We start from the raw sequence: 11,292 nt of genomic DNA, 5'->3' as shown, positions 1-11,292 counted from the left end.
ACATGTCGAAGTTCTCTTGGGCTTCCCTGAGCTTTCTGTAAGGACAAAACATTCCCAATTTGGATCAGTGCCACATAATTGTAACTGGTTATGCCTATAATACTGCTATTCTTTGAATGTCCCTGTGCTGTATTTGGTTCTAACACCTTGCAGAAAATCTAGCAGAAAATCCAGCGGAAAATCTAGTAGAAAATCATTGCTGGCATGTTTGGGTACTATTCTAATTTCACCTACACTTCGAGAGGATGGATGACATACTGATCAGACTGCATACTGCAGTTGCAACCCATTCAACAACAGAATTACTTGCTCTAAAAAGTAGCAATACAAAAAGAGATCATAACTGGAGGTGGCTCAGACTAATAAAACCTTACTTTTTCATCTCTGTCTCCGCTGCCAGGTGTGCCTCCTGCTGGACATCAAGTGTTCTGCAGGAGTTAATATCTGCCTCAATAAGAGCAAGGCATGCCTGCTACCTGTGTGTGGATGGTATTGGTACCAGTGCCAGGCACATCACTATAGGAGACCAAACTAAACACAATCAATCATAGCAATGCACGGGACACAGACCATTGGTCAAACAACATAACCCCTGCTGAGACCCGATCTGCTCACTTGACCTAACAGAAATCTTTACCCTGCGGATAGGTGAGGTGGTGTTCAGCAAAGGACAGGCATGTTTAGCTTAGTAACAAATATATCAGCCTCAATAAGAGACAAATGTAACAAAGGCATGCCTGCTACCTTTATGGATGGTATTTGGCACCAGTGACAGGGTACTACTGCGTACTGTCTCTCAGGTCTGACCTGATCCCAAAAATGCTAAAACTGACAGTAGCAAGAAATAGATGCACAGAGTTGGTGTGTTATGCCTTGAGGCAAAACAACCAAACAACATCTGCTTATGACAGCACTTGACTGTTAGTCAAATTTCTTAATTACACAGTCAAAAAGCTGGTTTGAGTACCAAGGTGGTCCTGCCTACCTAATGCCTGCTTCAGTGATGTCTGGGTCAAAGTAGCACAGGCTTGGCTCGGTGATGGCCAGCTTGTTTGTAGAGGTGGGTTTGAAGGATACTATCTTGGGTTGCGTGGCCACAAGGTTGGTTCTTGGGATGGGTTCAAAGGATACTATCTTGGGTTTCGTGACCACAAGGTTGGTCCTTGGGATGGGTTTGAAGGATACTATCTGAGGTTGCGTGATCACAAGGTTGTTCCTTGAGATGGGCTTGAAGGACACTATCTCAGGTTGCGTGACCACAAGGTTGGTCCTTGAGATGGGCTTGAAGGAACTATCTGGCGTGACCACAAGGTTGTTCCTTGAGATGGGCTTGAAGGATACTATCTCAGGTTGCATGACCACAAGGTTGGTCCTTGAGATGGACGGGGTGTCGGGGTGATGAAGCCTGTAAACGATAAATGTTTCCAATTCTAAGATATACAAGTGACTGTTAGTCTCTATATATATTCTGGAGGAAATACATCTGGAAGTCTGAACAAGTCTAGAAGCACTGGAATAGCAAGACAATACTGATGCTGACTCATGATTGTCACTGAATCCATCCAGAACACCTGGCAATGGAAGGAAGGAGAGAGTTGTTTTGTCAACACAGGTATCTAGCCATAGATAGAGTCTGACATGTTTTTCTTTTGCATCCCAAAAAAGACCAAAAGATTTGTTGAAATCCAGACAGCTTCAGTTGGGGCCAAATGTTGTAACGGGTCACATGATCTAATGGTGACTTCACATGTGTACAGGTCAAACTCTATGATGAAGGTTGGAATCTAAAACAAGAAATGCTGCTTTCATTGGGGGTGTTTTAATAACTGTACAATAATCAGGTTTTGTAGTGCGTTGAGGCATCACTTACAATTTGTCATGCATTCCAAAGTAAGGAGGCCGGGACTGAACCTGAATTTGGAGACTGGCATTTCTGCCATGGGAGACAAGGAATCCTGCTCAGTGCAGTTTTTGTAGCTGGAACTCAAACATCTACAATCCATTCTGTCCTCTGTACAAAGTTTGAATGCCCCAGAGCTGAGTGCTAATACTTACATGTTTGTATTGTTGTTGTTGTTGTGTTTGTGTTAGTTCTGCCATAAGTGCAAGATGTCCCTCCTCAGCTCCTCAAAGTCTGCTGTTTTGACTGAAGGCTGTTGGCCATTGAGGATATATTTCTTAGTACTTAGTACACATCTAAAGTACTCCTCATCAAATGACAGGTATAAATTGGCAACACAGGCATTTCAAATGTTGAACCTTCACATTAAGTACAATTTTAAATCTGAAGTGTACATGATAAGATACCACATGAAAGGACTTTTAAACCTCTTGATGCAACCATACTGTGGACATTAAATCATACTTACTATAGTATACTATTAGTATAGTAATAGTAATAACTATAGTAATGGATATCTATTAGTATTCAACTTAGTAAAACAAACTTACAGGCTACGTGGTTTGTAACTTCTCAGAAGCCCTGTAGAGACAAAGAAGGCAGAATTGATTATGTTAATCTAAGATGTCACAAATTGGGCAACAGCAGAGAATTGGTATTTATATAGACAAATACTGTACTTTTTTCGCATCAACTTACTCTTCACTAAATAACATACAAGTGCATTATTCAGCATTATGAATAGACCTCATTGTACACAAACTTTTTCCTGTGAATGACCACTTAGGCAAAGAAGAAGTCTTACATGTCGAAGTTCTCTTGGGCTTCCCTGAGCTTTCTGTAAGGACAAAACATTCCCCATTTGGATCAGTGCCACATAAATGTAACTGGTTATGCCTATAATGCTGCTATTCTTTGAATGTCCCTGTGCTGTATTTGATTCTAACACCTAGCAGAAAATCTAGCAGAAAATCCAGCAGAAAATCTAGCAGAAAATCATTGCTGGCATGTTTGGGTACTATTCTATTTTCACCTACACTTGATAGGATGGATACATACTGATCAGACTACATACTGCGGTTACAACCCATTCAACAACAGAACTACTTGCTCTAAAAAGTAGCAACACAAAACAGATCACAACTGGAGGTGGCTCAGACTAATAAACCTTACTTTTTATCTCTGTCTCCCTGCCAAATGACAACAAGCAATTCTTAATTGAAAGCAACAAAGAACTGGGGACAGGTGTGTTACCTGACAGGTGTGCTAACCTGTGTATGGATGGTGTTCAGCACCAAGGACAGGGATGTGTGCCTGTGTGTGGATGGTGTTCAGTACCAAGGACAGGGATATGTTCCTGTGTGTGTGTGTGTGTGTGTGTGGTGTTCAGCACCAAGGACGGGTGTTTGTTCTGTGTATGGATGGTGTTCAGCACCAAGGACAGGGATGTGTGCCTGTGTGTGGATGGGTCGATGGAGTGTGTGTGTGTGTGTGTGTGTGTGTGTGCTAATCAGCACCAAGGACAGGTGTGTTTGTTCTGTGTATGGATGGTGTTCAGCACCAAGGACAGGGATGTGTGCCTGTGTGTGGATGGTAATCAGCATCAGGGACATCTATGCGTGCCTGTGATGTGGATGGTGTTCAGCACCAGGGATAGGTGTGTTCACCTTGATGTGGATGGTGTTCAGCACCAGGGACAGGTACTACATGTATAAACCCCAATGTGCAGGATACATGGTTCTTACCTTGTTGTTCTGGATAAGTTCATTTCCAGGTCTTTGACGACATCTGCCACTCTGTGAACACAGAATTCCTTTGTTAGAACCCTATGTCTATACAGAGTGCTAAAATTCCTAAATCGTCATTATTTGGTCCTCATTGGGATCTTAATCACAGTGCAGCCAGTAATACCAATGTTGATATAGGAAAACAACTTGAAGAATTTTTTCTAATCACAACAAACATTGTGTATCTTGTGTTTGTTGTTACAGTAGATGCACATCTGGAAGTCTGAACAAGTCTAGAAGGGCACTGGAATAGCAAGACAATACTGGACCAGGTGTTTTTTCCTGACTCATGTTTGTCACTGAATCTGTCCCAGAACAGCATAAAAGTCTAAACAGCATAAGGGTAAACTTATAAGAGATTCTTTATTGACACAAGAGTAGAGCTAAAACCTAAAAGCAGAAGTGTACAAGATGTTCTTTGTACCTGCGCACATTCTCAAGCTCTACTCGAAGATGTTTGTTGGTTCTGCAAAAGAAAGGAAAGAAGGAGAGAGATGTCTTCTTTTGTCACAAAAAACACAGAGATCTAGACATAGGTACAACTGTGACATGTTTTTCTTTTGGATCCCAAAAAAGACCAAAAGATTTGTTGAAAATCCAGACAGCTGCAGTTGGGGCCAAATGTTGTTACTCTAATCAAGCTACCTACCAAAACAGATATGCTAAAATGAAATGTTAATGGTGCATAGCCCAGAAGCTTGAGAACATTAACACATGACTCACTTGTGTAAGCCCTCAAGGTCAGACTCCAAGCTTGATACTTCAATAGCAAATCTTTCTTCCAGCATCTGATAGTCTTCAAGCTTGACCCTTCAGACAAAAGAAAATCACAGAACTGGTGAGTTGAGGCGGGAAACATGTGATTAACACTTGGGAGGACAAGCTCCAAGGCAGGTTTGACCCCACTGGTCACATGATTGTAACAGAGATGGGCTAGTACAAACCCAATGGTCACATGATCTAATGGTGACTTCACATGTGTACAGGTCAAACTCTACTGAATGATGATGAAGGTTGGAATCTAAAACAAGAAACGCTGCTTTCATTGGGGGTGTTTTAATAACTGTACAATAATCAGGTTTTGTAGTGCATTCAGGCATGCACTTACAATTGTGTCCATGCATTCGCAAAGTAAGGAGGCCAGAGGACTGAACCTGAATTTGGAGACTGGCATTTCTGCCATGGGAGACAAGGAATGCCTGCTCAGTGCAGTTTTTGTAGCTGGAACTCAAACATCTACAGTCCATTCTGTCCTCTGTACAAAGTTTGAATGCCCCAGAGCTGAGTGCTAATACTTACATGTTTGTATTGTTGTTGTTGTTGTTGCTGTTTGTGTTATGTTCTTCCATAAGTGCAAGATGTCTCCTCAGCTCCTCAAAGTCTGCTGTTTTGATCTGAAGGCTGTTGGCCAAGTGAGGATATATTTCTTAGAACAATAATACTACTTGGATCATTTCTGACCAAGTACAAAAGATGTTTGTTGGAGTAATCAGGGAAAGATGTGCTCAATTATGTTAACACTGTTCACACAATCATCTAAAGTACTAGTACTCCTCATCAAATGACAGGTATAAACTGGCAACACAGGCATTTCAGATGTTGAACCTTCACATTAAGTACAAATTTTTCAAGTGAAAATTTGTGACTTTTAAACCTCTTGATGCAACCATACTTTGGACATTAAATCATACTTACTATAGTATACTATTAGTATAGTAATAGTAATAACTAATAGTAATGGATATACTATTAGTATTCAACTGAGTAAAACAAACTTACAGGCTAAACGTGGTTTGTAACTTCTCTGTAGCCCTGTAGAGACAAAGAAGGCAGAATTGATTATATTAATCTAAGATGTCCACAAATTGGGCAACAGCAGAGAATCTGGTATTCAATATAGACAAATACTGTACTTTTTTCACATTAACTTACTCTTCACTAAATAACATACAAGTGCATTATTCAGCATTATGAATAGACCTCTTTGTACACAAACTTTTTCCTGAGAATGACCACTTAGGCAGAGAAAGAAGTCTTACATGTCGAAGTTCTCTTGGGCTTCCCTGAGCTTTCTGTAAGGACAAAACATTCCCCACTTGGATCAGCGCCACATAAATGTAACTGGGTATGCCTATTCTTTGAATGTCCCTGTGCTGTATTTGATTCTAACACCTAGCAGAAAATCCAGCAAAAAATCTAGCAGAAAATCATTGCTGGCTTTCAAGCATGTTTGGGTACTATTCTATTTTCACCTATTCACCACTTCGATAGGATGGATGACATACTGATCAGACTACATACTGCAGTTACAACCCATTCAACAACAGCATTACTTGCTCTAAAAAGTAGCAATACAAAAACAGATCATAACTGGAGGTGGCTCAGACTAATGAAACCTTACTTTTTAATCTCTGTCTCCGCTGCCAGGTTTGCCTCCTGCTGGACATCAAGTGTTCTGCAGTAGTAAATGACAACAAGCAATTCTTTATTGAAAGCAACAAAGAACTGGGGACAGGTGTGTTACCTGACAGGTGTTTGTGTATGGATGGTGTTCAGTACCAAGGACAGGGATGTGTGCCTGTGTGTGTGTGTGTGTGTGTGTGTGGTGTTCAGCACCAAGGACAGGGATGTGTGCCTGTGTGTGGTTGGTGTTCAGCATCAGGGACATATATGCGTGCCTGTGTGTGGATGGTGTTCAGCACCAGGGATAGGTGTGTTCACCTTGATGTGGATGGTGTTCAGCACCTGGGACAGGTACTACATTATATAAACCCCAATGTGCAGGATACATGGTTCTTACCTTGTTGTTCTGGATAATGTGATTTCCAGGTCTTTGATGACATCTGCCGTTCTGTGAACACAGAATTCCTTTGTTAGAACCCTATGCCTATACAGGAGGGGTTGCTGAAATTCCTAAAATCTTCATTATTTGATTCTTAATAGGATCTTAATCACAGTGCAGCCAGTAATACCAATGTTGATATAGGAAACAATTTGAAGAATTTTTTCTAATTACAACAAACATTGTGTATCTTAATGATTCCTGTAATATTATAAATGACCACTGTAGTTAACTGTAGTTAGGGACGTTCTGTTTGTTGTTCCAGATGCTAGAAATGCATGTTAGTACAGTAGATCACATACCCTACCTGAATCCAAAGTTCTCATATTACAAGGAACAGGGAGGAAAGGAAGGTCAAAGCTCACCTGGTCAGCTCTTTCTGTAGGACCAGATTTTTCCTGTAGGAATGGGATAGGATGCAATTAGGTTAGGAAAAGGGTGGGGTGTGTATGCTTGTATGAGTGTGTGCCTGTGTATATGTGTGGGCCAGTGTATATGGGTGTATATGGGTGCCGGTGTATATGGGTGTATATGGGTGTATATGGGTGCCCTAACATCAAATGCTTTTCACACGCCAGTCCAGAGGAAACTTACTCTTTTTCCTCCAAGAGTCGCATGTCTACTTCATCCTTCATGAATACTGCAAGATCCAATTCCTCCTGAAGCCGCTCGACCTTGTCTTTATGATGGCTTGGGAAGAATTCACCATGGCCCAATGTTCTCAAGGTCTCCTCCATCTCCTGTCTAAGCATTTGCTCAGAGTGTAGTTTGCTGTAACACAAGGTACAGAAGGATGTTTTTGCTGGATAATTTCTAAAGAATCACAGTGAACTGAAGTAGTACCTGTCTAAGTGAGGCAACAGAATTAGTTAAATGTACTCACAGTCTCATATCTTTCAGTTCAGCACACAGTTGTGCCAGGCTAGTGTTTGCTGAATCTTTTTCCCTCTTGTAGTCCTCCATCTGCTGTTTAAGACTTTCTGTTTGTCTGAAAGATAAAATAAACAACCCCTCTCAGTCAGGGACTTATTTGAAAGCATTTCTGAATCAGTATTCCTGTCTGTCTGTGGATAACATCTTTCCTAGAAATTGTCTTAACTTGCAACTAGTAGTCTTTGACCAGCTGGTGCTGGCAGCAGTAATTTTGAAGAGTGAACTAAGTTTCCTGAGTACTTAAAAAATGTAGCCTTTTGGCTGTCATTTCAGCCTCTAAGTTTAACTGGACCATAGCAGAGAGAAAGTCAGGCTCGCCTCCACAGGCATGTTGGGAAATGGAGGGGGGGGGGGAATCCCACCACAATTATCTTTTCTGAAATCTTAGAATAAGAGTGCAGCTTTAAGTATATTTGTATAGGAACAGGCCAATATTAGTGCTGATAAAGCGATTAGAACAGAAACGTGTCTATTGATGGATCAGGAGAGATGGTGGGAAAGAGTCAAGAACATCCGAGGAAAACGTTCTTCAAGATGATGTTGGAAGGGTTGGCTGGTGTCAGAAACTAGCTTTTCTACTGGTACAAAAGTCAAAGGAACTTTGAAATCTGATATGAGAGGTAATAAAAATGGCAGAGGGGTGTGATTGAAGGATTGTTTGTTGATAACTTACAGGTCATTGTTGTCTTTCTGCACTTTGAGCTTGTTCTTCAGCTTCTTGTTCTGATCCTTGAGACGCCTGCATTTCCTGTGGAGTATAAAGGAAACAGCTCAGGTTGGTTGCATTATCTAGGCCCTCTAAAGAATGTCTGGAACACCTGGATATCTGTGCATACCTTGGGGATAACAGATGCTGCAATTATAACAGAGACCTTCACCATCTTTTAGCATTGTGATCAATGAGTACCCAATGGAATTATGAGATGACATTACTAATAATTTTTGTCATAATAACTTATATTTCCAAGAATTGTGCATGCTGTACTTACTCTTTGTACTTAGTGATCATGTCTTTGGTCATTGAAGTATACTCTGCCCAACTGAAAAAAGAAAACAGGTAATCTCAGGTAAATATTGACACAAAAATAATAGAATTTCTCACTTCTCCAGTTTGTAAGAGCTGAATAAAATGGATACCTATGCTAAGTTTACATTTTGATTTCATCTAGCTGAACTAATTCCTAAGCCACTCTAGCTAAAGTACCCCTCAGCTAACTAAACAGTATAGTTCTAGCTAGCTAGTCATATCCCAAAGCTAAAATACATATCATTTCCTTCTACGTGAACTGGTACATCCCTCTGAAAATGGCACATTTAGCTCTGGCTCACAAATCCCTATTGAGCTGCCTAAGAAGTTTAGATACATCTAGCTTAGCTGATCACTAAGCTGACTTAAAATCTGACTGTCTCGCTGACAGATCCCTGATTGGCATTTACCTCCATCTAGCTAAACTGTTATCTGATCATATATATTTCAGTTTTGCTTAGCCAAACTGGTCCCTATGTTAAATTCTATCTAGCTAAACTGGGTCCTTACTGGCTTGTTAGGCTTTCTTTTGATCCTGCATCCTGAACTGCCTGAAGAAGTACAAAAACAAACTTAAGCCTCAGAGACTATGAATAAATTCAAATAGCATTTCCTTCAACTAGCAATCTAATACTGGGCTTGTAAACAGAAATATTGAAAAAAAATACTAAAAGTGGAAAAGTATGAAATTATCATAGCATAACAATAATTGTCTAAAGCAGAAATTTAAAAAAAAGCAATGTTAATATTCAAACTGGTTTTCCACAAAGATTGCTACACTAAGGTAACTTAAGTGGTGTTAGCAAAATTAGCATGGGGAGGGATAAAGAGGGGTTAAACTGTTCTAACCAGTAGCTGGCTGTTCAGCATAATGGACAGGAGAGAGACTTTTGATTGAGAGTTGTCAGGTTTTTGGCAGATGTAAAACAGAGTGTGGCCTGATTTCTGGGGAATATTACCTACCTGGAGATCACAGAGCTCTGACAGGCTTGTGTCTGACAGGGTGAGCTGTGAGGAGTCTGAGCTCGACAGGTTCATGTTGTCAGGTGCGTCTCTGTCTGACGAGACCACATCTCTGCTGATGGGCGGCTGGGGGAAAATATGGCAACCATCAGTACATGGGATAAAGGAGGATCAGGAAATCCAGTCTTGGACCAAGAGGAGAGGATACAGAATCAGTCATGTTTGGTACAGCATTCTCACTGCAGCACCACCTTAGTTAGTGTGGAAAGGTCATTTCACTGATGAAGAGAGGAAACGGTGATGTACTCACGGTGGTGTTCTCCCCTCTGTTCTCATCGTTCTTCCTGCTCCTCTCTCTCCTTACTTCTGGTTTAGACATTCTGCTTAGACTGAAAAAGTTTCACCAAAGATTTAACCATGTGTACAGTCAAGCCTGTTCATTCTCAAGTTTATAATCCAAGAAAAAATTGGGCATAGGTTCCACGCTCTGGCCCCTAACCAGGGGGCCACGGGCCATACGGCATTTACTAAGTCAGACATAACTTCAACATGCAAATAACTTCAACAAGTTGAAAAGGCTGATTGCATGTCACCACCCATTATACAACTACAAGTGTGCTGTTTCTATCTAATGTTGACTGTGATATTCTATCTTTCTCACATAGCAAACATTGTCTTGATATTATTATACGATATAGGAAATCAGACAGCCCACAAAGGAGACCATAAAATGGGTAATTCTCTGTCTGGACTTTTACCTGGAAATCCACACACTAAAATGCAATTAAATAAGAATTCCAAATTAAAAAAGGCCACAAAGATTTGAACTCTAATTTATCCACCTAACAACAGAAGTTTTATACAAATCCCTATGGACCATTGGTCAGAATAATTAGAACCTAACAATTAAAATTGCAATAATTATCAATGTCAATGCACGTCATCCATTTACTATCAAACAAGACATGGAACGGCACTGGCAGTTCACAACTTGTAGGAAATGTAACGTTACGTCAATGTAGGGAACATAAAATCCAGCTGGTTCCCTCTCAAGATGCAATCTGTTCACATCTACGCAATACAAGGTTGATTTACTTGTGCCACAAACCTCATAATGCAGAAAACGGGGGTCGAGAATCGTCCATTATACCAGACAGACAGAACTTACCAACAGACAAACCTACCTTTGCTGGAACACTGCTTAACTTTAGAACATTGGTCACTAAACACATCGACACAAATTACGAATATCTATACCCAATCAAATACCTGAAACTTTACATGACAGAAACAAAAATTAAAATAATATGATGATCCTGCAAATGACGTGTGAAATTTTTCACTGCTGATTTTGTAACAATTCAACTATTACAAGATTAAAAATACATTGTTTTGCTCCATAGCAACGCCCCCTCCCATCTTACATAAGCACAACAAAAACAACAACAAAATTACGCCATTTCTAACGGTCCAAATACCACCAATATTTCAGAACATGGATTTGTCTCCTCACTCAGCAGTTGCACTTTAGTTTCTACATTTCCTTGTAACTCGAATAACTCAGACAAATTTGTATGGTTAAGTTTTTGAAACTTGTTATTTTTGGAGACGGTAACAATATTTCATCATCATCTGTGTAAATGTTAACATCAGTAAAATGATAAAACATTATTTTCACTTACACAGTGTCATGTGTTCAATTTTACCCCGAACCCAGATTTTTTGTACTTATTTCCATTCATATGTTACAAATTGGAGACATTCCCTGCATATGACTTTAACGTCACAAACTGAAAGCCTCCATAAATTTAGCCCAGTCATGCACAGCTCGCATATTTCT

General features: G+C 40.2%; 1 protein-coding gene across 1 annotated transcript in view; it reads right to left on the bottom strand.

Annotated features, from left to right (window-relative positions):
- The window catches only part of LOC109476951, a 14,458-nt gene extending 4,622 nt beyond the window's left edge, over positions 1-9,836 (bottom strand). The window contains exons 1-18 of the mRNA XM_019777970.1: positions 9,763-9,836; positions 9,453-9,578; positions 9,000-9,040; positions 8,452-8,502; positions 8,136-8,210; positions 7,413-7,517; positions 7,124-7,300; positions 6,895-6,927; positions 6,488-6,538; positions 6,089-6,142; positions 5,727-5,759; positions 5,467-5,499; positions 4,987-5,088; positions 4,411-4,497; positions 4,112-4,153; positions 3,646-3,696; positions 375-428; positions 23-35 (exon numbers count right to left, since the gene is read on the bottom strand). Coding sequence (XP_019633529.1) covers positions 23-35; positions 375-428; positions 3,646-3,696; positions 4,112-4,153; positions 4,411-4,497; positions 4,987-5,088; positions 5,467-5,499; positions 5,727-5,759; positions 6,089-6,142; positions 6,488-6,538; positions 6,895-6,927; positions 7,124-7,300; positions 7,413-7,517; positions 8,136-8,210; positions 8,452-8,502; positions 9,000-9,040; positions 9,453-9,578; positions 9,763-9,831 — 1,197 coding nt within the window. The 5' untranslated portion in view covers positions 9,832-9,836. The remainder of the gene's footprint in view (positions 1-22; positions 36-374; positions 429-3,645; positions 3,697-4,111; positions 4,154-4,410; positions 4,498-4,986; positions 5,089-5,466; positions 5,500-5,726; positions 5,760-6,088; positions 6,143-6,487; positions 6,539-6,894; positions 6,928-7,123; positions 7,301-7,412; positions 7,518-8,135; positions 8,211-8,451; positions 8,503-8,999; positions 9,041-9,452; positions 9,579-9,762) is intronic.
- Positions 9,837-11,292: the final 1,456 nt, after the last annotated feature.

The sequence above is a fragment of the Branchiostoma belcheri genome, unplaced genomic scaffold (genome assembly GCF_001625305.1).
Source record: "Branchiostoma belcheri isolate BF01 breed outbred unplaced genomic scaffold, Haploidv18h27 scaffold4, whole genome shotgun sequence".
Taxonomy (NCBI): domain Eukaryota; kingdom Metazoa; phylum Chordata; class Leptocardii; order Amphioxiformes; family Branchiostomatidae; genus Branchiostoma; species Branchiostoma belcheri.
The sequence above is the reverse complement of the archived record's forward strand: the minus strand, read 5'-3'. Positions and strand labels throughout refer to the sequence as shown.